At 41.6% G+C, this 27,573-nt stretch overlaps 1 protein-coding gene across 9 annotated transcripts in view; it reads left to right on the top strand.

Moving 5' to 3' along the window:
- KCNMA1 (potassium calcium-activated channel subfamily M alpha 1) overlaps positions 1-27,573 on the top strand; it is a 665,861-nt gene that overhangs the window by 616,954 nt on the left and 21,334 nt on the right. For 8 of the 9 annotated variants that reach the window (XM_058671047.1, XM_058671046.1, XM_058671048.1 and 5 more), the window contains 2 exons: positions 9,807-9,920; positions 15,034-15,164. In XM_058671047.1, the coding sequence (XP_058527030.1) occupies positions 9,807-9,920; positions 15,034-15,164 (245 nt within the window). Of the gene's footprint in view, positions 1-9,806; positions 9,921-10,720; positions 10,802-15,033; positions 15,165-27,573 lie in introns of all 9 variants that reach the window. The other variant, XM_058671049.1, reaches the window with a different exon arrangement.

Raw genomic sequence — 27,573 nt, 5'->3', positions numbered from 1 at the left:
TATATGTCTGCATTCCCCCCAGCATGAGAGGTCTCTGGTTTACTGGCAACATGATCTGGCATGAAAGAGGATGTCCCTTGTGAGAGGAAAAACCAGCTTTGTCCTCTTGTGATGACAGCAAAGAGGGAGGATCTTAGAAGAGGGATTGAGAATAAATGGTAATGAAGAAAAGGTTGCAAAGTTTCTCCCACATTGAAATGAAGATTCCTATAAATGTACAAAGATCAAAGAGGAGGAAATTAAAGTTGCTTCAGAATGTTGGAACATGGGCACATAGCAATTAATCCATGATTAAAAGTCACCCGTAACTTGTAAAGTCATGAATAAAAGGGATGGAAAAGCCCAGAGGAAGACATCTTTAGAAAATAGACATGTATAAATGCGGGGAGAGAAGTTAGTGAAGACAGGCTTCCCAAGAAGGTGAAGAAAGGGGAGGCAGGGCCTGGGCTGGAAAAGAAGAAGCAGGATTTCTGAAGAGGGTAACACTTGGCAGAGATGAGGAGCAGCAGGTGCCTGCCTTCTGCTCCTGCCTTCTGTGTGCAGGGCCTTGTGGCTTTACATGGGCTCTCAACAGGCCACGTGTGCTCCGTGGTGCACCTTTCATGGCCTGTGCTCTTGAGAGGGGTAGCTGTTATAAAGTTCTGAGATGTAGAAAGAATGGAGAACTGGAAAGCCTAAAAACTCTCTTGGGCCCTATTTCTTGTGGTGTCCATTGAGTCTGTAACTTTGGGTGGGTCAGTTCCAGCTCAGAACTTCAGTCTGCCCAGCTGCCAGACCTGCCAGGTCTTTGTCCCTGAGCAAGCCAAGGATCTGCCATGCCTGTCAGCTGCTCCCACCCAGAAATCATACAAGTTTCAGATGCCAGGTTATGCTCTTTTATAAATGCATGATTCTGCTTTTTTCCCCTTACTGTACCAAAAAAAAAAAAAAAAAAAAACATGCTCATTTTAGCAACTCACTTGAGGATACTTTAAAAAGTTTCTGGGAAACGTTAATCAATAACTATGCACAGATTTCAGAAACTTTTGAGCCAAAAGATACTCATCTTTTAACTCTATTTTCCATTATATGTTTGAGATACCCTTCTATAAGCCAAAGAGGAAAATATGCGTATGCTATGATGTTACCACCTAATTATCAGAAAGTGGATGTATTCATCTTATTTCCATAAACACTTTGCCATCAAATATGATGAATTGTACGTGGTAACATGTGATCTGTGTTTTTTCACCAATATTTTGTCATGATAATTGTTCTGTGTCATCCAGTGTATTTCTAAATTATTTTATAAGTGTGTATGTAACATAGTCTCTTTCCCAACATGAATGTTCATGTTTTCAACTCAGCATTATTCCTTAGCAGCTATGAACGGAGAACATTATAGCCAAATATTTAGTATAAAGAAATTATGGCAACACACATTTTCAATAAACTTAACCAATTCATTTTCCACAAACTTTTATTTAAGAGAGAGAGAGACCTCTTAGCCACTGGTTCCATTCATAAATGTCCATAAAGGCCCAAGCCCAGGAGCCGGGAAATCAGCCCAGACCACTCTCAAGAGTGACAGGAAACCAGCTCCTCCTGCTCTTAGCCCCTCCTCACAGGGTCTACATTAGCAGGAAGCTGAAGCCAGCAACCGAACCATGGCATGGAGTCCTAAACCCTAGGATGCAGGATGCAGGTGTTTAAATGCCTTCCTGTGCATATGTGTTTTTAGGAGTGAAATTGCTTAAGCCAAAGAGTAAGCAGAAATGTTCAGTCAGTTGATTTGTAGTGACAAAGTAAGTATGTTTTATTTTGAAGTCATTAGATGAATTACAAGGGGGTAAAAAAACATTGAAAAGTTGTGGAAAATGTGCTATGACACTCTAAGCTCTTGGGCAAAGGAAAGCAATGAGACCAAATGAATATCAGGTTTCTTTCCAAATCTGCAGGCTTAGTTCTGTTTGAGTGATGACTAGCTTTATGTGTTCCTTTCTTCTTTTCTTTCCTCCTTTGTCTCTTCCTTCCATAAACCACTCCCTCTGGCAGATGGCTCTTTGGACTAATTTTAAGGGAAAGAATTGCTTGGTGAGAAGAACCTCACAAACATGTGGGGACTTCAAAAGGTTGGTGGAATTAAAATATAAGGAAGTGTTTGTTTTTAATATATGGCTAGTTCTTTTTTCAGAACACCCGTTTTAACAAGTTTTTTGAAGACCCCTTATATTTTTGAAACTTATCTAAGTGATGAATGTAAAGTTTGAAATGGTAACAGGCAAATAACTGTAGAGAACATTGGTTTGTTTTGTTGGATTAATTTGCTTTGGTTTGGGTCAGACCCAAAATACAAACTCTCAAATGGAGGCCACATTTATCGTCATGGGTGGAGTCCATTCCCCAAGGCGCTAATTAAATGCAGTCTTTAGAAAAATGCATTGCTAAAAATGCCAGTGTTACTTATTGTAAATGGAAAGCAATGGTGGCAGGATTAGTAATACAGATCTTGTCCCTGATTACTGGAACTGAACAGAAAACCTGGAATGCAGGAATGAGTGTCAGTGGGGTATCAGACATGCATGTACCATCTCTCCACTCTAAGAGAGGTTCATTGCAGTGGGAACATTTTGATGTAGGTAATAGAAACCTAACTGAAAAGGCTTACACAGTGAGAGGATCACGTAGCAGAGATATCACTAGTTTTTGGCACATTTGAATTCAGGAGCTTCAAGGATGCAAGAGCCTTACTTTACTCTCTTTGCCTCTTAACTAATTCGCACTGTTTTTATCTGCACAAGTAGTGGCCTAAGTGGCCACCTACAACTCCACACTTTGAACCTTCTGGCCTGGTGACTAAAGATCCTGAGAAGAACGTCGGTTGATCCCTGCTTAAGGAACACCGGGTGGTAGGATATGATCTGACTGGCCAAAGGAAGTAAGACTTCCTGGCATTACATCCTATGTCCAGGGGGAGGACACCATTGCTACCACTACGATCAAACACCATAGAATGGACTTCTCATATGGAAAAGGAGTTAGAAGGGAGCAGGTGACAGTACGTATATACTGTCTGGCTCTGCCACTAACTGGTACTCTGTCCTTGGATCCAGGAACTTTTCTTCTTTGAGCTGTGGTGGTTGATTGATTACAAGATTTCTTTACCAATCATCTATGTGTGAAAGATACAAGAATTTTTAAAATGCTCTAAAGACATGAATAAGACCTAATGCCGTGATTTCGGTTGCAAAGAAATTATCTGTTTATGTGGTTGTCTCTGTCCACAGGACAGTAATCAACTCCTGTTGCTCTACTGCCAGGCTTCCTTAGCAGCGAGCAAGAGGTTCTGTGACGCAGAGCAGGTAGTCACATAGAGAAACTGCGCATCATGCTCCTGTTCTTTCCTCTTCAACACTGACGTCCAGCACCTTGCTGGGGTCTAAGCCACCCGGGGCTCCAAATGGGGCAAATTGGTGCTTGATGTTTTCTCTGGGAATTGCCAGGAAAAATGTCCAATCAGGTTAACAAGTGATTTTTTTATGGAGTAGCTGTGATCAGCTGTCTGGCCAGCCTGACTCTGGACTCTAACTTGGTAAGAAGCCACAGGAAACTACCATGAAAAAATATTACAGGGTTAAACTGAGGGGTTCCCCCCCCCCCGGCCCCACCTCATTTGGATAGGATTTTCTTGTAGTTTTTTCTTTTTTTTTTTTTCCAAATAGTCATGTCCCAAGTCAACACTGTGTGCATGGATTTTTGCGTTTATAAGTTAGCAATTTTTCTGCAGTACATGGAATTTTCTTGACTTCAGCTGCTGAAGAATTTGTTGAAATATAAACTGCAAAAATGAGTGTTTTGGCTATTACTGTGGTTGCTCAGGGGAGCTATTCAGATGCCTCATTTATTGGAGCTTAATAGATTAAAAGTCCAAATTGAGTCTCATGATATAAGCCTAATCAAGTTCTAATCTGCATAATTTTCCCATAAGCAGCAATGGGAAATTTGGATAATTTATGTTTCAGCAGTTGCCAATCATGTACTAAATAGCATTGTTTGCATTTACTTATCAAAATATTTTTATTGATCTTCACATCAGCTGACATTTGGCTCTGGAATTTTTCCCCCTGGCATTAACAAGAAATTTAATTCATTTCATAGATGATGTAATATGAGATGTTTCTCTTGATTTTAACACGTCTTTATAGATCATTTTGAATGGTGATCTTTCCCTTTTACAACTTCCCATTGAATACCTGTCTCAGCAAACCAGGATGACTGGGCCTAATTTATTTCCCGAGTTTAACGTAGCATATGGATTTCTAACCATCATTTATGCGCACACAATAAAAGATAATTTGGCCCACCATTTGAACTGATTCCTTTATGTTAAACCTGTGGGGGTAACTGAAGCACTCACATTCATTTCTGCAGCTCTTCTAGGGGAAGTGATTGATAAGAATCTCCATCTCCCTCTTCTCCTGAAAAGGCTTGGGGATTTAACTAGCGAAGATTTAGAAAGTGCTTTGTGTTTCCCCCATGGATAAGTACCGTAATAAAGCATTTATTATACGTACTGAATTCTACATGCTGCCGTACCAAAGCAAGTTAAGTATAACTTCAATGAGTCCCAGTTGTTATCTGCTATTGTTTAAAAGTGAAAACAATAAAAAGGGAAGACTGGCTTGAGTCTCAAACTTGCCTACCCTTCTGGTACCCAAGAAGGAGGAAGCATCCCACCTGCTGGGGATGCAGCAGGATTCATGTTCATCTGTGAACTTGTCATAGACCTGTTACCTGCCAACTCAGTGTACTTGAACAAATGACCCCATTGCCTTCAACCTTATTTTCCTCTCCTCCAAAATGGAAGTATGCACAGGTCTTAAACTCATTGGGCTGCTCTGAGGAGTGTGGTTCAATGTGAAGGCAGTGAGGCATGCTGGCATAGGGGACTCTGTAGCCGCTTTGTTGTGTTTCAGTTTGCAGTCTGCCCTGTCTGAGATCTGCACCTTTGGACAAGTTCTTCAACTTTTCTGTACCTCCCTCTTCTCATCTGTAAAATAGTAGCCTCTACTTGGGAAGGTTTTGAGAAGTTCTTTGCTTTGAATTCACAAGGACTGGGATACTGAGCCACCCGTCTGTTTTGAAAGCACTACTTCTGCATCATCCTGGAACCCTCTTCCCACTTTCCCCTCCAGCAGATCTCATCTGAGCTACAGCTTTTCTTTACTGTAACCACATGGTGCCTCTTGAATGCTGAATATGCATGGTATGAATAAGTGTACAGCAAATATCCACAGCAACTAATTAGAAACGAAGCATTGGCAAACCTCTTATGATTCCTGTGCTTTCTCTGCTTGCACTTCTTCAAAACAGGCCTAGTACTTGTGTTGATTTTTGTATTTAATTTTAAGCCATCCTAAATGAAATACTAGTGTCTGAAGATTTCATGATAGATCCCTTAACCCTCTAGGAACCTCTCCGAGACCCAGAGCTGTCCATTCCCATCCCTGAAATGACTGAAATGAAAACAGCAGCAGATTCTGCTTTGTCCAGTTGAACTCAGGAGCCTTTAGTCAAGAACACAAAAGCTGGGAAAAATGTGAGGGTGTGGGGAATGATTTCAGGAGCCCAAGAAACAAAAGTTGAGCATTGGGGCCCCTGAATAATTAAGCAAAATGGGAGATTAGGTCTGGAAAACCGGAAGGCTCCAGAGAGAGTTAAGAGTTGCTTTGAGTTATAAAGAACTTTTGTTTCCTGAAGATCAGCTACCAGTTTTTCATCAACTGCCCCAAAAAACTGCAGGCAGTCTAATATCCAGACTTCTTCTTCTTTAGATATTTGAGGCTGCATTTTTTATCACAACGCTAGCCTGATTATTGCTACCATAATATATCCTCAGTGCCCATGGCTTGCACATCAGTTTCCAGAATTTTCTGTATATGAAATTTTTTTTCTAGAAAAATCCATCAAATACTACTTTATTTTGTTTTGCCATTGGAAAAGGAGTGGCAATGGATGGTATGTACTCATCCACAAAATAAATATATTGTGTCACTGCTAAAATATGAACATTGGTGGCCATTATTTCTGAGTATTTGCTTCATAGCAGGCATTGCATTAACTATTTTGAATGCGTTATTTTATTAACTTTCAGATTGTCCTATGTGAAGGGAACTTCTTGTTTGTGGATGAATAAATGGAGGCTTAGAAAAAGTCTGTGCAATGACAATGAATATATGGCTAGTAAGTAAGCGAGTCAGACTTTGAACCCAAGATATCTGACTGTAAAATCTTTACTGTTTCACTGCATCTTGGATTTACATGTTATGCATTTTATTGAGGATCTGGGAAGTTCAAAGGAACAGAAAACCAAGTCTTAGTCCCAAAGTTCTCATAAGTCACATGCAATAAGAATACCTGATATGAGACACTGTTGGTCAAGACATGTAACCCTGATGCCTGGTGAATCAAATGGGTCACATACACCCAGCCCATCTGTGGCTGAGCACTGGAAGGGGGAGCAGGATTGGGTTGAAAAGGAGATCAGTTGGTTCCTTTTAGTACATCGTTGCTTCCCATGTCTGTGTTCAAAAGAGAACCTTGAGCACATGTCTAAAGCATCACTTCCTGGGTGAGAACATCTTGTCCCATCTTTTTTGATGCTGATTTTATCTGTCACATCTTTTTGGCAAATTGAGTTGCTTCTAAGAAGGATTCCAGAGTGTTCATTTCAAAAATAAAAGGAATATATCCCAGCTTCACTATTCTTGAGCTGGATATTCCTGAAGCATCTTTATTCCATGTGCCAAAACATTCACATGCAAAAGTGAATCATTGTTTGATGTAGAGAGACTCAACATGCAACTAGAGACATATCCAGGGCTTCCATCTATCATGGGGAGGGTGGCAAGGCAGTCAGCTACCTGGATACACTTTGTGAACTGCCTATTTCTCATCTGCAGCTCTGGTGAGTTGGATAGAAGCTACCACATTGGCATCCCAAGGCTGATTTGCTACATTCCTTTGGATGGACAGTCCCTGAATATTTCTTCCTTTCAATGTGGTTTAGGGAATCAAAACCAGTCTTATCATTTCAGACTGTAATATCCCCATATTTTATAAGCCCTAAGAAAGAAGCAAAGCCAATGAATTCTACTCATCTTTAACATAACCCTATAGTAGGAAGAAAAGAGAAATCTATTTTGTTGTGGTTGAATTTGTATTTTACAGATGTGCATCTAGCAGTAGAATAAAAAGAGGTATTTTCATGGCTGTGTTTTTCTGGTGAACAAAAGCACTATGGTTTTGGGGTCCAGCACAGGGGAGAGACAGACCTTCTCTGGGGAGAGATTCACACTAGTTTGTCAGTTGCAGATGCTAATGGAACCAGGCTTGGTGACTGAAGGGGAAAATGGAATATGAAAGCAAAATGAAAGCGGCCTATGAAACAAGCATGTCATTTCTAAATGAAGGTTTCATGCAAAGGAATTGAGTCTTTTCACTGCTGAAAATGGAATCTTTAAATAAGATAAAATAAAAGGATGTGTTGGCTTGTTGCAGATTCTGTAATGAAATACAGTTTTCCTAATACCGTGTGACCTGCATTTCTCCCTGCTTTATGGGTGCTATTCCTTGACGTACAAACCCATATTTTCTCAAGTCAGCATTTGATGATGGATGTCAAAATACAGGCCATGTATTATGCATATAGCATTACCGATTTAAGGTGTTTACTTGTCATGTTGAAGAAACTCAAAAACGTCACATCCACTGAATCTGCACAGCTGTCACTTGTGGTTTTTCATGCTTTTGAATGAAACTTCTGATGAAAACAGTTTAGTTCTCTCCCCCACACACTATTCTGCAGGAAATCAGCTACCATTGAAAATGCCTGTTCTTGGTTTCGCAGTTGGCTGAAAAACATATGCCCCTAAGTTTAGGAAGATGGACACTTCAGTGTCATATGAAATGACTCTGTGTGTTCCATAGTACATTAACATAGAGGATAAAATTGAGCACAATGAGGGAATAGATCATCAGTAAAACTTGATTTCTTTTTGAGTGTGTGGCACTTAATCTGAAAATTTATACACTGGAGAGAAGAAAATAAGAAAACCCTTGTATAAGTTGCCGACATTTCATGCAGTATATGCCTCCAAAACAACAGGTAATTATTGAGCACCTGTCATTTCATTCCTGATTCACACATCACCCAAATGCTAGCCTCAGCCCAATCTTGTCATATTCCTGGGGAGTGAGTCAAGAATCTGGTCAAAAAATGTATTTGGAGTTTTGTCCTTGGAAACTTAGCAAGTGGCTTTTTACCTGCCAGTCTATAATTCATTGGTAAATTCACAGAGCAACCCAGTAGGGCAAAGAAGAGAAACCAGTAAATGCAAAAACCTGCCTGTCCTCTCAGATGAGGAGCACATTTGGCCTTGTAGCTTCCCTAGAACTAATGGTATCATTTTTGCATAGGCTTCTCTTGGAAAAATTAATTTCATCAAATGAATGTGGGCAGCAAATACAGGTCTTGCTTCCCTGTGCTTGTATGCACAGCATTATAGGGACCATCACACAGCTTGATCACACATACATGACATTGTTGGTCCAAACGCATCTTGATTGTGATCTCAGAACTTGGACTTGAGACCCAAAGAAACCAAAACTGCCAATTCATAACATTGCCAGGATGCTTCCCAATTCCTTTAGTCCCTTTAAAACCTCTGTGATGGGCACACTGAGAAGTCCAAGGGGTCAATTGTAAGCAGGTGACATTTTAGCTGCAGTTAGAGAAGACAACAAATATCTACCTGTTAATATGCATGCATGCATGCACATTATCATGTGTGTGTGTGTGTGTGTGTGTGTGTGTGTGTGTGTGTGTGTGTGTGTAATGCATCACAGAGTAATACATCCTGGGGTAGGAGCGCTCCAGCATGGTTCTCCAAGGAACCCAGGGGAAGTTCTTTCCGTCATCCAGTTCAGCCAATAGTATTAAGTTAGTTTGGTGTCACTACAAATGGCAAGATGGCTATACAGTCCCAAGTAATGCAGACACATAATATAATGTCCAGTAGATTAGGTGAGAATCACCTCCTGTGTTCCTTTTGAGGAACAGTTAAATACTTTCTGAAAATTCTTAAACACATTTCCACTCACATCCCATTGGCTATAAGAACTCTTGTCTAAACTCAAACCTAAATCACCCACTTCCAAAATGTCAGTAACTGATTTGTTTACGATATCATTCAGGATACGTTTGGTTATATGCTAGTAATAACAACCAACCAAATACATTTCAGTGGCTTAGAGCAACAAACCTTTATTTTTCCTTCATGCAGAATATTTCATAGACCTAGGCAGCTGGCCAGGACTACTGTCTAGCCCTTATGCCCGTGGTAACCTGCATTCCCATAGTCTCCCTGGCCTGGGAAGAGTGGGGCAATGAGCCTAATGCTTATACCACTGTATTCACTTTTTGCAGCCCAGAGCATTCATAGGTCATGCACTCATATCTGACTTCCCGGCCGCACACAAGTGGAAGGAGTATAAGTGAAAGGAAGGGAGAAATGAAATCTGAAAACAAGATGAACCTTTGGTGTTGTCTGGACTTTTCAGGCAGCTGTCAAAGTGAGCTGGAATGGTTTACAATGGTTTCCTACTGTGTTCTTTTAAGAAGGCGGCTCATCAGCGCTTGTTCCTGGAGTGATCATCTTTGACCTTTTAGTTACGCTTGTGGGCATGGAGACACGTGCCATTCTCTCAGTGCTTCCAGATTTTCTGCTTCTCTGATTTTTATTCCTATTTTCTTTCCTTCCCACTAGGATTCACACCTCCAGGAATGGACAGATCCTCTCCAGATAACAGCCCAGTGCACGGGATGTTACGCCAGCCATCCATCACCACCGGGGTCAACATCCCCATCATCACAGAACTAGGTAGGCGTGAAGCTCAGCTCCGCGGGGATTTTTCTGTTTTCAGTCTCTGCCAGCCATTCAGGATTTGAGAAGGTCAGCCTTGTTTCTTAGCTCTCAGCTTTGTGGGTTTGTTTTAGGGAAGGTTGGTGAAAGGTCTGGGCAGAGATATGGCAGATTATCTACAGGAATACTGATCTATTTTCCCTCTGAGTTGAATAGACAGTTTCCTTCATGCTGGTCACTGTTCTCAAAGAAGCATGAGATAATGGCCTTGAGATGGAATGTGAATTCAGGGAGGGGGAAGACAGGAGGAAAGACTTGGTCCATGAAGCCTTTTGGTGATATTGACTGCCAATACCTCTTGTAAGCATTGTGTCTGAATAGATATGATGTGCTGAGCCCTCAATTAATACACAGACCTTAGGTCTAAGCCAAACGTGTTTTGAGAACTGAATAGAAGCATTGAGCTACTAGATGATAACTGCATTTGGTCCATCCTAGTCCATCCTCTCAAAGGCCATTTGCAGTGCATGGCCTCTGTGGTCCAAAAAATGAGGAAATTTTGAGGGTCACAATCAGTGACTGATGGAATCCCTAACTTCTAACCTGGCCATGACATTTGCTACTATTGTTTGTGAGTTTGCAAAGCTGCTTGATTGGCTCTACCCGCCAACCCACTCACCCTAAGGTGAATGCCAACAATCTGTGACCCTGGGGTCCCTTTACTTGAGAATGTTTCCTTTGCTACTCCCTCACTTCTTTCTTTTTCTGTACTTTCCTCCACTCCCTTTCCCCAACCCTTAAATGCTGTATCCTATTAGCTAAACCGGGCAAGTTGCCTTTGGTATCAGTCAATCAGGAAAAAAACAGTGGGACGCACATTCTAATGATAACTGAACTGGGTAAGAAGCACTGTTTTCCTCCACATCGGCATCTCCTTTTGTTCTGTTCTCAGTGTTTCCAACTCTCATCAGCTTGTTTTTTTGTTTTTTTGTGTTGTTGGTTTTTTTCTCACCAGCTGTAACAGAAAGGCTACCCCATGGCACTGCTTTGAATGTGTTTTATTTGTGGCTCTGGTTGGAATCGACTGTCTTGTTCTGGCCTTTCTTAATGATTTTTTTTCCCCACACAGCATCAGTAAACCTTTGATCACACCCATCTGACCTGGCAGTTGTTTCCAAAGCATCTTTGCACTAATTCATTTTCTATGGCCCAAGCATTTTTTTTTTCTTTTCTATGTTTACCCTGCTCTCCTGCCTTCTCCCTCGTATTCCTCTTCCAACACATGTCAGTTTGACTGACGTGTCTTCACAGCTCTCAAAGGAAGTCAAAGGAGAAATATAAAATTTTTAAGATAAGAAATCTAAGACTGCGTCTTCCCTCCAGCTGTTTATTTTCCTTTATTCTGACTTTATTTGCCTTTTTCCTCCTACTAGGTCCTTTCTCAGCAGCTCTGTTTCTGAAGCCATAAAAGCAGTCAGTGGGCCTTAAGGGGCTCTTTCTTACTAAAACCAGCTTTGAAGATGAGCCTGGCAGGCTTAGAGGTGCATCCTGTAGTCCGAGCCCTCTTCCCTGATCCAGAGCCCACTCTTGGCATGTCTCAGTGGACTCATCTAGAAGATGAAGGCTTCTGCTCATGACTGCATTTGTCAGGCCCACCTGCAGTTCTCCATGACTTGGGGAATAACTCCATTAAGGGCTCTCTGTGGCAGGGTCTCAGAACTGGTGCTTGATCTAGGTAGAGGCTTAGCTGGGCAGGAGTTAGAGGAGCAAGGAACTCCTGCTTCCAGTGGCTCACCAATGAAATGAGCATTCTACTTTCTTGGCCCTCGCATATGTTTTAAGTAAAACTAGGCTTTTACTCCCATCATCTTGCCTGGGAAGTGTCTGGAAGATAGAAGTACCTTGTCTACCCTTCAGCAACAGCAATGCAATATGGTGAATGTAGCTATTGATCACGACCAGCTCTCTTGGAGGAGGGTCACATTATTTTCTGTTTTCGGTTGTAATGGAGGTGTGTTTTTCCTTCTTTGGCATAACTGGCTACAAGCTAGGTTTTTGGAACATTTTTCCTAAAGCTACAGGGATGGAAGAACCCTAGATGACTTGGTTGGAAAATTCATCCAAACCTACATCCATATTAGAAACCTACAGTAGCAGCACTTGGAATTGCTGACTGCTGTGATTGTTTTCTGTGTAGAGTTCACACACTGCTGCTAGGATGGTTACACACTATCTAGGATGGTTTGATTTAGGATTAGTGGAAAAGCAGAGAAAAGACAGGGTGCTCTGTGCTTGACATGATGTTTGGGTACTTGGTTAGTATAATGGACTCTCCCAAGGCCTTTGCCACCCACCAGATATCTTCCTGCATTCAGAGAACCTTCTGTGTACACCCAGCACTCTAACCCCATGCCTTAAGACCTATTTCTCTGGTAGTCATACCATTGGCATCTGACATCTTGATTTCCCTCATGCTCCACAAATATTTCCCATTTACCTACATGTTTTAAAGAAGTGTTACATAACCCTAGGCCCGTAAAAATGCATTCCAAAAGATGCAGATGATGCTAAGCCTGAAAACATTTTTAAATTGTTTGGCATTTCCAGTTTCCTTTTCTACTTGGAGACTCCCAATTGATGTGAGCCTGGTGAAAGCTCCTAAAAGCTTCACTAGAAAGAATTGTGTAAAAGCATTTAATCTATCCCCCAACCATATTTGACCAAATGAGTTTGGGTGATGTTTTAATTGCCTCTTGGCATCCACAGTTTACTATCCTGCAAAATAGACTTTTGCTTACCTTTGATGATTCCCCTTCTGGGAATGAGTACCCCAGAACAATGGGATTCTCTGTGAACTCTGGCTAGTGTCTTGCAGTTCTTAGCCCAATGACCCTAAGTGCAATCTCCTGAAAAATCTGTGGCCCTTCCTCCCTACTTGGAGCCACTTCACCTCCATGTGTAAGACCAAGCCTTCCCTGTCTTACAAAGCGATAACAGAGAGCTCCTCCTGGAAAATTGATGTGCACACCTGTAGTTGCACTTAAAAGTAACTAAAGCCACACTCTTGTACATGTGGTCTCCAGTTGGCATTTTCTGCGTCACAACATGCCTGTGGATTGTTGGAAGACAAAATGACAAAAATAAAACAGATATTTTGTGATTCTAGCATCAAGTAACAGTCAGTACAAAAAAAAAAAAAAAACCAGTTCAGCATGACCCGCCTACCATGTGGGACATTATATTATTGATGGCCAGAGTAACATACAAAACTAGAAGTGTAATATACAAGGAGCCCAATTGGTTGCAGTTTGTGTCTGTCTTATTTGAACCTGGCTTGGATAGTTGGCTGCTTGTGATTGGCTGGGAGTCAGTTCCCTGTTACAACAACAAGTTACAGTTTATACATCAAGTTAGATTACGGTTCACTATATAAGGTGAGACCTTCAAACAATCTCAAAATATACATGGAGGCAGACTTAGGTAGGTCAAGGGAGCTGAGGAAAAGCTACCAGTTGAAGGATACATGAGGCAACAAGTCGAGTTTCTACGAGACTTAGAGGACAGTTAGGTATGTTCCTCATGGGGTGAGTGTATGGCTTTTTAGTATCAGCAGGGCGATTGCAATAGCTGCTACTATGTACATGGTGCACAATTTGGTCTAGGAGCTGGACCAAGCTCATCAAGCACCTGCTAACAGCCTCCCTTGTGAGAGCTGCTCTGATTTTCCCATTCTGCAGAGAAAAGCTAAGATACTGTGAATGATGAAATGTTTTGCCTGAGGAAGTTGGTGGCTGAGCCCAGGCTGGAAGTTGCTTTGTTAGATGGTAGAATTTCAGCTTTCATCCCATCTGCCTACGTGCAGTTCATAGGCTGGTTAGACAGTGGGTACCCAGACTCTGGAAACGTAGAGCAAAGAATGTTTTTTCTCCCACCATTAGAATATTTCTCTGGGGAAACAAGATGGTATCAGTTAAAAATAATTCCTTGCCTAGCCTTTTATGCCATTATCATCTATTCTGCCCCATGCAATAAACAAACAAAAGTTTTTAAAAAAGAGAAGTTATCAAGAAAGTTACTTTGGAAAATTAAAACAATAACTCCAGGAAGGAGAATTAGTTGCTGATGCATTTTGAAAGGAATCAGAGGGGTGAGTGTCATCTGTTCTCTTCCTGAAAGTGCTATCATTATCTCAGGAATCATAGGAGCCCTCACCCCTCCCCACCTCCCCACCATCCCCCCTATTACTTGCTCTGCAAAACTGATCATTTCAGAAGCCAAGATGGGAAGGGAAATTAATTTGTCATTTAATTTTTAATAAGTTAAAGACGTCTGAGTGACACAACTAATCAATCTGCACATGGTGCGGGAGACATCCTGGAGGAATCCTCAGACGGAAATGAAGTGCAGCATCCGATGCTTCGTGTGCTTGAGCAGGGAGCTCATGAGCCGCTGAGCTGCTCAGAAGGGGAAAGGGAGAACGTGGGTGCAGCCTGGCAGCTCAGAATTTAGAGCAAGTCATTGCAGCAAGCAGCAGGAGACAGCTGGAGACCCATCCCACCTGGGAATGGCGGTGTAGTCAATAGGGCCTGGATTCATGGCCTGGGATGGCTGGTACTACCCAGACCAATCCCCAGGATGGGCAGCGTGGGTCCGCTTGCCATTTGCCTTTGCTCTGCCTCTGGTTCATTGCTGTTGACTCTCGATTAGTGGCTTGCTTTTCTCTGTGGCTAAACTCATACCCGTGCATGGCTACTACTCATCACTGAAATATATCCACCTCTCAAAAGACTTGGCTACCAAAAAAATGCCCCAGGGTATTTTTTTGGCTGTGATTCTCAACCTCTGCCTGGGGACTGGCCAGTGCTGCCCACCAGTCCTCTGGCAGCTGCCATGGAGTGAGCCCAATCAAACTCATTGCTCTCCAGGTCTCAGGAGCTAAAACAGTCCACACAGGAGCAGTACATTGAGCCCCACTGCCTCTACCCCAAAGACCCATCTACAGCTTCTCCTGCCCCATGCTTATTTCCTTTGCAGTGACTTCACTCTTTACAAACCAGTAGCCTGGTCTCACCAACTTTGCTGCCCAGGTGTTCATCTTGAGAGCTCATTCTCCCTCTCATGCTTTTTCTAGTGAATGACACTAATGTTCAGTTTTTGGACCAAGACGATGATGACGACCCTGACACAGAACTGTACCTCACACAGCCCTTTGCCTGTGGGACAGCCTTTGCCGTCAGCGTCCTGGACTCGCTCATGAGTGCGGTGAGTCACTCCGCTCCCTTCTCCCTACTCAGTGGGTGCAGGATGTGGCCAAGGAGCCATTCCAATGTTAGAAACCTTGGACTGGAGATTGAGCTTCCATGGAAGATGAAAGTTCTTAAAGATCGCAATTTAGGAAGGGATATTTACATTAGCCAGAGTCTCACACAAGTCAGCCTTTGATTGTAAACACTTCCAAGTGCAAGGATGGCCAGAAAGAGTTGAGTCCACTTGGGTGAGCATTTGATCTAGTCTTGGTGGATCAGAGAAAGAATCCCCATGGAAATAATACTCAAACACAGTTGGAAAGGTTTATGGAAAATGTAATTAAAAGATGAATTTATTTTCATGCAAAATAGTTGCAGAAGTTCCTGAAAAATTAGCAGAAAAATGTATTTATGAAAAAGCTATGCACAAGCTTCAAAAATGAAATTAAACTGAATTTTAATTCCATGCTTTCACAAATTTCTTGAAATAGCCTTGAATATTTTATGCTGGAGTCATAAAGAGGGGAGATTTTTGGTGGGGAAGAATATTGGAGGAGAAGGTGAAGCAATGCAAAGGCTTCATGGTGAGAGGAATGTGGAGCTCTCAATTGGGCAACGAAACTTAGGGACTGGATGCTAATGTGAATGAATCTGGGCTAGTCAGGCAGGATGGAACCCAAGGGACCTCAAAAGCCGTTTCTGTGGTCTTTTTCTTAGGAGCAATGAGGAGGCATTGAAACATTGAGTTGGAAGGTTTCTGATCAGGTTCTTGTTTTAAGGGGATTGCTTTGACTGCTGTGTGTGGTGTGGCTCAGAGCGGCAAGGTGACAGCAGGACATCTGGGTTATGTGGCTGCTGTAGCATGGACTAAGTGAACCAGCTGGAGCTGGAGGGGTGGATGGATGTGAGTGGTGTTTGTCTATAGAACTGATAGGAATCAGGAAGTAATAGAGCATGAGCAGCAGGTTGGAGCAATGTTTCCAAGAAATCATTGAGACAGAAGCAGTTGGGTGAGGGCCAGGTGGGAGCGTGAGGCCTAGGCTTTTCTGTTCTGCCAAGATGGATGAAGTGAAGGGAAAGAGAGAAGACTGGGCTGGCCGAGGGCCCCAAAACTGTTTTGGTTTCTTGTATGGTTTGATGTGTGCCAAGCAATCAAGGCATCCATTTGCTTGTTTTGAAGCAAATAACAATTAAAAAAGCAGATCACAGCTTAATGGAGCCATCTTTCATGGCCAAAGACAAAGGTAACATTTGGAATGGGTCATACCCTGGGTATTATGAAGTCTTCCCATCGAGTGTCTTGATTTACTGCATAGCAAAACTTCTTTATTTTGGAGTTGTCAAATTAACAATTCATAAAAGTGCCCACATCGGCTAGATAAAAACTGATGTTTTTAGAATAAAAAATAATAATGAAAGAGAGAGAGCATGCACTTTATTGAGCATATTAAAACCATAAGTGTAATTTGGAGTTTTTATACACATTTATCTCTTAGCAATTTTTTGCTCTTGAAAGTGTTAAACAACTGGTATATTAATTACGCATTATTTTCATCTGTGCATTAAAGCTAATCCCAGAAGGACCTCTGTTTGTGGAGAGGAAAAAAGTAAAGCTTTTTAAAGCTAATTTAGATTATTCTATATTCCTGAATATGGTCAAACTCAAGCATATCTTAGTCAAAAACCACAATTGTAGGTTTTACAAGATAATTATGCAACAACTTTCAGAAGTTGAGGTTGATGGAGCCTAGAACCATCCCACAGCCAACTAAGTCAACAAGAGGATAAAGTGACCCTCAGAGAAGGGCACTCCTGGCTTTCGGGGGTCTGTGACCCTGCTGATGGCCAAGAGCCTAGGTTAACTTTTGCACTGGCTAGTTGTTTTGGAATCAGTTCGGGCCAACTCCCCAGCCAGGCAAGAAGGAATGATGGAAGTGATGGGATGTTCTCATTGGATTTCCAGATTTCCTATCATAGGTCTTATTCTCTCCAAATCTAGTTTCAAATGCATGTCTTTGGAAATTTTATTTTAATCATGATCTTAAGTAGAGAGAACCAGAAACCTGTTCTCATGAAAAGATGATTTACCTGTTTTACAACAGGTTAATCATATTTTCTTTTTTATTAACTATGAAGTGTTTTTGTTAAAGTTATTAAAAATTCGACTTGGTATGTTTGTGCCAAGCAGGACCAGCTACATAAGCCTACTTTTTTCATAAATTATTAAGAATTTCTAAAAGATGATAGCAGAGTGTTAAACCAGGCTGTGACCCTGTGAGCAAAGCCCCTGGACAACCAGCTGTATGGAACACCCCCTCCCCCTATGAAGCCAGCTCTGGTCCAGGGATTACAACTGGTTTAAGCATTGGAGAGCTTCACCTCTACATAACCAAAAGGTTCCATGGGGAGGGCGGCATGAAGTGGAGGTAGGGCACATCTGGATTTGAGTTGCACATTCATCAATCCATAGCATCACTGGGGAGTCAGTTCTCAGAAACACAAGTAAGAAATCAGAGTGAATTAGTTCAACATTTTTTAAGAGGATATTCATCTTTTCTTGAGATGTCAACCAAAATGTTTGGAAGAAAATGGCTAGGGTATGTATGGATGTGGTAGTCTGAGAACACATTTCTTTCACATTCTTGCCTATGGCGAAAGGAGATTCTGGAACCTAGTAAGCCCTCGTTGTATCTGTCATCAGCATGATCTTCTGTGGAGGGCCCAGAGCTGCATAAGGCAATCTAGCTACATTATCTGATCTTGCAGACAACTACATGAGTAAGCCTCGTCTAAGTATTGAAGCAAGATACATTCTACTCACCTATTGATAGTGGCTTTCAGATCATGGATCAACATATCTATCAGACTATTTCAGACTGTGTTTCCCTTGTCTAGGCTGACCAAGTTCTCTAGTGGGATCTTGAGTTGAGTCTGTTAATTGAGAAAGTCCACACCTCCTCCCCATCATAGCTTACCTGTGATGTCTGCATTTCACCCTAACTCTCAGGGATGAAACAGTAGATTCATCAAGTCTCAAGGCAGTCACCAGAAAGAACTAAGAGAGTTGGCAGGAATATTAAGTGTGGAAATGAGGTACCTCCTCACAGCAGGAGCCGGAGGTAAGCCTCCATCTACATTTTCATCTTAGGCATCATCTCATAGGTAACACCACAAGATCCGCTCGCAAATCTCTGTAGATGCTGCCAATCTTTTGCTAGCTCTCCTCCCAGAAGTGCCGTTGAATCATGTGTCTGAACATTCCCTGAACACTGTCCCTCATAACTCAACTCCTGCTGCTTATGACTTCACTTGTGAAAAGAGTAATGTTTTGATTCATCACAGGTATTCCAGAAACAGGCGGGGATGTTACAGACAGGGCCTTGTGGCTTTCTTCTGCGAATCAGCAGAAGCAGCCTGTGAGGAGAGGGAATAATGATGATTCTGAGTCAGTTTCTCTTAGAAGATCACAACTTAGAAATGTATTTTTAGGATGGTACCAGTCTGCTGCATGTGTGCGCATACACACACACACACACACACACACACACAGAAGGTAGTATGCTATTAGGACTGACGCTAGCATATGCACGTTAACAGTTCTTTCTCTTTCAACCACCCTTTTGTACTAACCCCAAGCCCAATTTCTAATTACATCTTAGAGAAGCTAAGACATAGACTCAATAGCCAGGCTGTTGGCATGCAGTGACCTTCACTTGTCCTGTGATGTGGCTTATTTGTGCACCTGGAGTCTGTTTCCCTTGTGCCTTCGGCCTTTCCCAGAGATCTGCCACACTGAACCAGCAGTTTGGAAGGAGCAAGGATGGAACACTTCCTTCTGGGGAGAAGAAAGGGCATCCTGTTGTGTTGATGAATTCTAGTGCATGCAAGTCACCTTGTCTATTTTGTTTTTTCCTTATAAAATAAGACATAAACTTTAAGGTTTGCAAGGTCACCTAATCTAAACGTATAAAGAAAAAATATACCCTTACAGTATGAAGAGAAAGGGAAAGAAAAGGGAGAAGCAGAGACCCAGTTTGTTAGTAGTGCATGATACACCTGAGAAGTACTAGGGTCACAACACACTCTCCCCTGAGACATCTCTATGCACTGCCCAGCCCCTAGGACCAGAGGGGCACAGCACACTCTCCCCTGAGACACCTCTACGCACTGCCCAGCCCCTAGGACCAGAGGAGCACAGCACACTCTCCCCTGAGACACCTCTACCCATTGCCCAGCCCCTAGGACCAGAGGGGCACTTCAGTGTGAGCCTATGGTGCCAATGATGTCTTTGGTTTCCCACTGTAACAAAATGCACATGGCAGGGGTTTGCATATCCAGGGCCTTTAAATTAGGACTTCACATCTTTGGGTCATGGTTCACTAGCAGCCTTTGCTTATCTTTTCCCCTGTCTGGGATTCAGTTGAATCTAAATGTTAAATGGGAATGATATTAACAATCATGTACAACTTCAAGGTAATTGGTAATAAGCCATGGTGTATGAAAACATTTCACAGAACAGGCAGATATTTCTTAAGATCACATGTATTCACAAAAAAAAGAGACATGACTTATGTGAAGGGGGTCTTTGAAAATTATTAAATGCATATTATGAAAGATATATGCATTGATCTCTCTTCTCTCTACACATGTGTACCTTAGAGTGATTAGATTTGGGCTCTATGTGAGTGGATGAATCTGGGCTATCTCTGAGAAATGTTCCTGTGTTCTTACCTCTTACATCAGAGAGCCGACCTCTGCCTGCTAGAAATAACTGAAGTTAGTAAGGCTGGAAAGTGAGTCCCCTTGAATTACTATCACGATTTCACCATACTTTCATCAGGGGCCCAGACCCTGTAGTGGTGTCATGGGTACCCCTGAGCTCTCCCTTGGTTCGTGTGACTTCAGTGATGTCAGCAAAGGCCTACCCTCTGGTCCTATTGCTTGCATTCAGGAGCCCCCACTTCCCCCACTTCACAACCTCTCCCTGACTCTTCCCAGCCTTGCATGAGCTCCATCCTCAGTTGAGATGGACTTTGTGAAACTTGCACGTGCTTTTGGGCAAGCATTGCAAGTTAACCAAAGTTTAAGAAAAAAAAAAACATTTTTGGAAAAGAGCCTCTTTCTTCCTTCCTTCCTTCCTTTCTTTCTTTCTTTCTTTCTGTCTTTCTGTCTTTCTGTCTTTCTTTCTTTCTTTCTTGCTTTCTTTCTTTCTTTCTTTCTTTCTTTCTTTCTTTCTTTCTTTCTTTCTTTTAATTGTCCACAGAGGACAGCCAGCCAGAGGGTCATCCTGAGGCAGATGAGTGAAAACAGTGTTTCAGTGACAAACTGCAGAGGATAGTTTGAAAACTTTATGAAAAAGTTGCATTAAAACACAAGTGCACTTTGGTGCAGCAAACCTTGATACCCAGACCTGTTTAGTTCCTGATGGGCATTTTCCGTGAACTTTTTAAGTGACCCTCTATGTTCTGTTGGACTTGAGAACCTGCGTCGCTGTCCCATCAGGCTAGGCAGGCCAGAGACATGGAGAAAAAAAAAATCCAGTAGTTCTCATCCCTCACGGAAGGAAAACACTAAAAATAAAAATCTACACCATGAAAACTAGCAAATATAAAAAATGGCAGCTATGACATGGAAAATGACAATTTTAGAGCAATTATAAACGAAAGGCAGAGTGCCATTAAAGTTAAGGCAATGTTATTAAAAAATGTGTTAATTTTCAGTTAAATTTTCTATAAAAGACCAATTAGTTTAAAAGGCTTGACAGCATTAACTGTGAAACATAAGCTCCGGTAATTATACAGTGAAAAAAAATAAAAAGAGGAGGATGCTGGAGCGTGGTGCAGATGCAGGCACAGGGGTGGTGGCAGCAGGCTAGATGGCGCTGCTGGCCCAGGTTTCTGATCGTAGCACCCCATGGTGGTCTGTCCCAGGCCTTTCCTGGTTTCCTGGGTGTCTCTCTCCAGGGCTCCTCAACTTCTGAGGCCTTTGGGTTCTGGTATGATGTGGTCCAGCCCTTTGATGTTAGAGATGGGAACACAGAAGTGCCAGGAAAAGAATTTTCTGAACTGATTGCATTGCCAGTTAATTGTTCTTTCAATCGGCTACCATCTATTTCAATATCAATGTGGAGTGCAAATTATGCAGATAATCTCCTTTAAGGCCAGTTCCTAAGCCATTCTTTTGTTTTCTAATACATGTGATATAGACAAGGCACAGAACATGTGGGCAACCCTCCCATTGTCATAGCAATTGAATGATAAAGGAGGAATTAAAAACCATGGGTGCTGGGCTGAACCCTGATTTCTGTCCATATGCAGGACATCATGTTGTCCTAATTAGGAGAAAGACTTGCCCTTCAAGCTGTGCTGTCCTCACCTAGGCAGTGGGCAGCGAAATTCTTATTCTGTGGATGCTGCCTAGGTGCCCTGGTTTCAGGCACTGCACAAAACCCGAACTCATCTCTCTTTCCCTCTGATGTCCACATGGCACAGGTACAGGAACTGAGAAGGTCTCATCCCCAAGGCATTCATCTTGCCAGGTTTGGCGGCTGCCTTAGGAGGCTCCAAGCACAGGTGGCATGAATGTGGGTAATGATAAAATACAGGGAAGAACTGGCAACATAGATGCCTGGGAAACAGGATCACACCTGCACGGTACAGTGCTCCCTGAAGAACTAACTGCCTCTTCCATTCTAGCATTCCTGTTAACCCAGGAAACAACTGTGCCTCGGGGTCAGGAGAGTTTTCAGAAGGGTTTGTTATAGCTCTCCTGTCCCCTCTAGGAACCATCTGGTGGCTGACATCTGAAATCCTGGTGAGTAGTCGGCCCCATGGTGTGGAAACAGCTGCCTCCTAGGCAGAAAGTCCTGGAGTGGGCTTCAGGGCAGACTGCTGAGTCTAGGCAGAGGTCCGTACACCCTATCCTCATAGACAGACTTGTGTGCTCCGTGATAACGCCCTCTATGCCTTGGGCAGGGGAGATACTGTCTTTGTCCTAAAATTGTTCACATCACAGAGAGACCCTGATCCCATGCCTGGAGCCCTTAGCGTACTGTGCTCAGAGTGCCTGGCTGCCTCGAATGTCAAAGCATCTACATGGGGGCAGTGATGGTCTGCTGCCTGCTCTCTGGAATTACAGATTCCACTTTCACAGCAGTGCTTCCAGGTGCCTCTGTGGAAAAACCAAGGAGAGCTTTCAGGGGTGCAGGGTCAGCTCAGAGTATACGAGTGTCAGTGGCCCCAGATTTATGCAGACACCTTCAAGAGTCCTGATTTTCATGTTGAGAGGCAGTTTTGAAAAGGGTATCCTGTTTGACAGGCACACAGATTAGCAGGTGCTCAGTGTCACTGGCAGATTGATACAAAGGTCTTGCCTTCTCCTTGTGCCTGATTCCAGTACAGAAGGGGGAACATGGTGGAGTCAAGTCATGAAGATCTGATAAAGCAGTCAAATTCAGGCTGGCCTTCTATCTGACTTGCTTCTGTGGAGAATTTACTCACGGGCTGTTCTTCAAAAGCCTCCATTGTTTTCATTAGTTACTCATGCTCCTTGTGGAGAATTTAAAACCGCAGAAACAATAGACAGACTATTTAAATGACCCATACTCCTACCACCAAAGATAAACACGGCTAATATGCTGGTGTGCTTTCTTTCAGATATACAGGTAAATAGGGCACTATTTATTATTGTTTCTTGATTCCTCGCCATTTTCTTAGGTGTCATGATTTACACTTTTTGTAGGCCCTAATGAGGCTTGAGTCCCACGATGAACCAGAATCTATTTTAAATCTCAGTCTATTTTGAGCATTTTGCTTTTAAAGCTTTAGAATCATAAATGCTGCAGTAGATAGTGCTGAATAGAAATCTGTGAACAACTAGCATCTTGCTATCTTGAGGTAAAATAAGTACTTTTTTTTAACAAGTCAGATTTTTAAGCCTCTTACTCCATGTCAGAGTCTGCAGGTGCAAACTCCAGGCCAGTGTACAGATACCATCTCAGGTGCTCTGGTGGGCTTGGCTGCCATTTTCCCCTAAGAGGCTCTTTAATTGTGCATTTCCAATTTGTATATCATCATGGAAATGCATATTTCTTGTTTGAATTATTTTATATGCCAAAAAAGAAGTACTTGCTGAATGAGAGAACTGTCATCCATCCCGAGATGAAAATTTCAGCTTCATTTTTGTAATGTTATTTGTGCCTACTTTTTGGTGTTTATGTATTTAATAGCATTTACTGCTTTAATGATTTAAACTCAACACATTTTCATAGTAGAAAATATATGGAACAGACAGGCATTTTAGCCTAGTAGTGAAGACACTATTCAAGACTCCTGCATCCAGGGGTATCAGAACACTTAGGTTCAACACTGGCTCTGGCTTCAGACCTCTGCTTCCTTTTTGGGCAAGCACCAGAAGTAGCAATGATGGTTCGTGCATGGGAGACCTGTTTTGAGTTTTAGCCTATTCTCTTCAGCCCAGACCAGCTCCAGTCATGGCAAGCATTTGGGGAGTGAACCAGTGAATGGGAGCTGTGTCTATCTCTCAAATAAATTAAATTAAAAAAAAAAGAAGTTTGCATGAAAGTTGTCTTTATGTATGTGTGTGTATGTGTGTGCATGCGTGTGTGCGTGTGTGTATGAATATATATATATTCAAAATTATAAGAAAAATAAAAATCAGGATTCTACCACCAAGTGTTAACTACCCACTAAATTTTTGTGGGGCATTTACAGTTATTGTCACATTAGCATTAATGGGTCTATCAGTATAAGTTTGGAATTTTAGCAGAAGTTTTGAATCATGGTTGTTGGGCTTTCCTTTTAAAAAGATGTTTTACTGGTGGATAACTGTCACCATGCCATTGTCCTCTGAAAGCATAGGATTGTCAGTCTCTCCACAGTACAACTCATATGACTGCAAAATTGTTTATTCAATCCTTACCCTGTTGAAAAATGTTTGTTTTATCCAGATACCCAGTTTTCCCCCAAACACTTGAACAAACACCCATCACATCCATTTCCCACTGGGGTGGGTGATTTTTTTTTTCATCAGATTAGTAATGATTCAGGGACTCTTTACTGTGACCAGCTGTGTGGTAAGTCTTACAGGATTTTGCGTGTCTCACAGTTTCAGTTGATGTTACTCAGCTTTGCTGGTATACCACCAGGGCAGCCATAGACAATACATCAACACATGGACGTAGCTGGGTCCCAATTACATTGTATTTAAAACACAAAACAGGTGATGGGGCTGGATTTGACTCGGGCCCAATCTGCCAGCTCCTGAATTACTACATAGTTCATGTACATCCCTTCTGGTTGATGGATTTCACTTTGAATATTTCAACAGTGTAAGAAATCTTTAACATTTGTAATAATGTTGAGCAAAACAAGTTCTAAGGGTCTTTCTAGGGCAAATTCAAGATTTTTTTTTTTCAAATTTCAATATGATCCTCTAATTAGACAAATGTTAAACTTAAAAATTTAGCTAGAAAAAAAATCACCCTCTAATGAGTGTCCAATTCGCTTGTTAAATAATATGAATTTTTTTCACCCTAATAATCTTGTCTATCTCTTGGCAGGTGAGTCTGAGTTTGGTTTATGCTTAAAACTATCTATTCCTTTTTATATACAGTGACTGGTTTCAAGAGCATCTAGAATCGTCAAATGAAGCCTCTCCCATACCTGGCACTATGTTCTTCTTTTAATTTTATCTGTCACATATGAGGAGTTTTCAAAACATTCTTAGAAAATATGCAATGTGAAGAAACTATGTATGGATTTTATTTTTTCTGCACCAACATAAAAACATGTTTTAATTGAATTTCCACATGCTTTTGGAGTTTCCTCGTACTTGTCATAGTCTTGGAATTTCCTTTTGAGTTCTTTGCCAAGTTTATCAGTTCAACTCTTTTATTAATTGATGCTTTCTTATTTTATGCTTTTATGTTTCCTAGGGGAAACTGAGTAACAGGAGATGATTTTTCTGATGCTTAGCCTTCTTTTATATTTAATAGTTACAATACTTGAGGCTCCGAATTTGTCTCTGTAGCTTTGACCTCAGCTGGTGGCACTTATATTTTGAAAAATAATATTTTGAAAAAAACATTTTGAAAAAAATAAGCACCTCACATTTTGAAAAAAATTTAAATCATCTATTTTCTAATTTTATTTTAATCATAAACCTAGTATAATTTGGGCCCAGCGACGTGGCCTAGCAGCTAAAAGTCCTCGCCTTGAACACACCGGGATCCCATATGGGCGCCGGTTCTCATCCCGGCAGCTCTACTTCCCATCCAGCTCCCTGCTTGTGGCCTGGGAAAGCAGTTGAGGACGGCCCAAAGCTTTGGGACCCTGCACCCGCGTGGGAGACCCGGAAGAGGTTCCTGGTTCCCGGCTTCGGATCGGCGCAGCACCGGCCCATTGCGGCTCACTTGGGGAGTTAATCATCGGACGGAAGATCTTCCTCTCTGTAAGAAAAAAAAAACCTAGTATAATTTAGGATACTTTGAAAAAAATGTCCAAGTGGTGAGCTCTTTATTTTTGCCTTGCCTAAACACTGAATTTAGCTTAAAAATGTTGGTTGTGCAATCTCTGCTTTTTGTAAACATTTATACTTACATATACATTTAAATTATCCCTTGAACTACACACGTACTTTGTTTTCTTTTGTGTCTTGTTAAAATATCAGAGTTAGATTTAGATTTTTAAACAACTCAGAATTTTTTTGTCATTTTACAAAATCATTCAGCTCACTCATGCTAGTTGGATCACATCAAAGCTGTCATCTTACACTAGGCTTTTTATCTTATTCTTTAATAATTATGTCTCTATGAACTCTTGATATATTTTACATACTTGTTTTCTAATAGTCATTTCCATTCTATTTTTAACTTTAGTAAAGTGATACCAGCCATTTTTGAAACTACATGATCTAAGTGTGATTTTTAAAAAAATTATGTATTAATTTTTATTGGAAAGGCAGATATACAGAGAGGAGGAGAGACGGAGAGGCAGATCTTCCTTCTGATGGTTCACTCCCCAAGTGGCTGCAACAGCCAGCACTGAGCTCATCCAAAGCTAGGAGCTTCTTCTGGGTCTCCCACACGGGTAAAGGGTCCCAAATTTTGGGCTGTCCCCCACTGCTTTCCCAGGCCATGAGCAGGGAGCTGGACGGGAAGTGGAGCTGCCGGGATGAGAACCTGCGCCCATATGGGATCCCGGTGCATTCAAGGCAAGGACTTAAACCGCTACACTATCACACTGGGCCCATGTAATTTTTTTTAAAGAAGTTATTTATTTAAAAGGAAGGAAAAGTAACATAGGGGACAGGGAGAGCGAGAGTGAAAGAGAGATCTTTGATTTACTTGTCCAGACTGAAACCAGGAACCATGTAGAGCTTCCTAGTTTTACTTGTTCCTCTGTGTGTTTGTGTGTGTGTGTGTGTGTGTATGTGTGTATTTTCTGCAACCAACTGCTTCTTAATAGATAAAAATGTGGCCATTATAAATTTAGTTACCTTGCAACTATTTAGTTTTTTAAAGATGGTTTTATTGCACTATTATTAACCTACCTGCAATTTGCACATTTAAAGTGTACCATACAATAGTTTCTTGTATATTACCAAGTATGTACATGCATCAATACAGTTGATTTTAGAATGTTTTAATGACCTCAAAAAACCATATCTTCCCTTCCTCTACTACTCTACCCACCCCACAACCATTTCTTGTCCAAAGCAACCATTAATTTGTAACTTCTGTGTATAGATTTGTCTGTTCCAGGCAATTCATATAAACAAAATCACACGTAGTATAATGTTTTCAAGCTGTTGTTGTTGTTGTTGTTATAACAGGTGTAAGTACTTCATTTCTTTTTAGGGCTACATGATATTCATTCTATTCATTTTGTTCATACAGCCTTTCACCCAATGCCATTGGAACCATTTGTATATTAGGAGTAATGCAACTAGATACATCTGTGTATAGGTTTTTGTGTGGATATGTGTTTCAGTTTTGGGGAAGTTGTGTTTACGTTCAGCCAAATCACTGGGTCATGTGGCCACTCAGTATGTCATCATTTGCGGAACTCTCAGATGTGGTAACACCACTTTTCATTTTCACCAGAGATGCAGGAGGGTTCCACTTCCTCCACATCTTCACCTGTTCTTATAATCTACATTTTTTAGTTACAACCGTCATAGTAGAGAAAAATGGTGCTTCTTCACCTGTATTTGTTGACCATATGTATCTCTCTTTAAAAAAACAGTTTGTTCAAATCTTGCGCCCATTTTTTTAATTGATTACATTGCATTATGTGACACAGTTTTATAGGCACTGGGATTCCCCCCACCCCTCCCCAAGCCCTCCCCCAATGGTGGATTCCTCCACCTTGTTGCATTACCACAGTTCAAATTCAGTTGAGATT

The sequence above is a fragment of the Ochotona princeps genome, chromosome 13 (assembly GCF_030435755.1).
Source record: "Ochotona princeps isolate mOchPri1 chromosome 13, mOchPri1.hap1, whole genome shotgun sequence".
In the NCBI taxonomy this organism is placed as follows: Eukaryota; Metazoa; Chordata; class Mammalia; order Lagomorpha; family Ochotonidae; genus Ochotona; species Ochotona princeps.
This window is presented reverse-complemented; position numbering and strand designations above follow the sequence as displayed.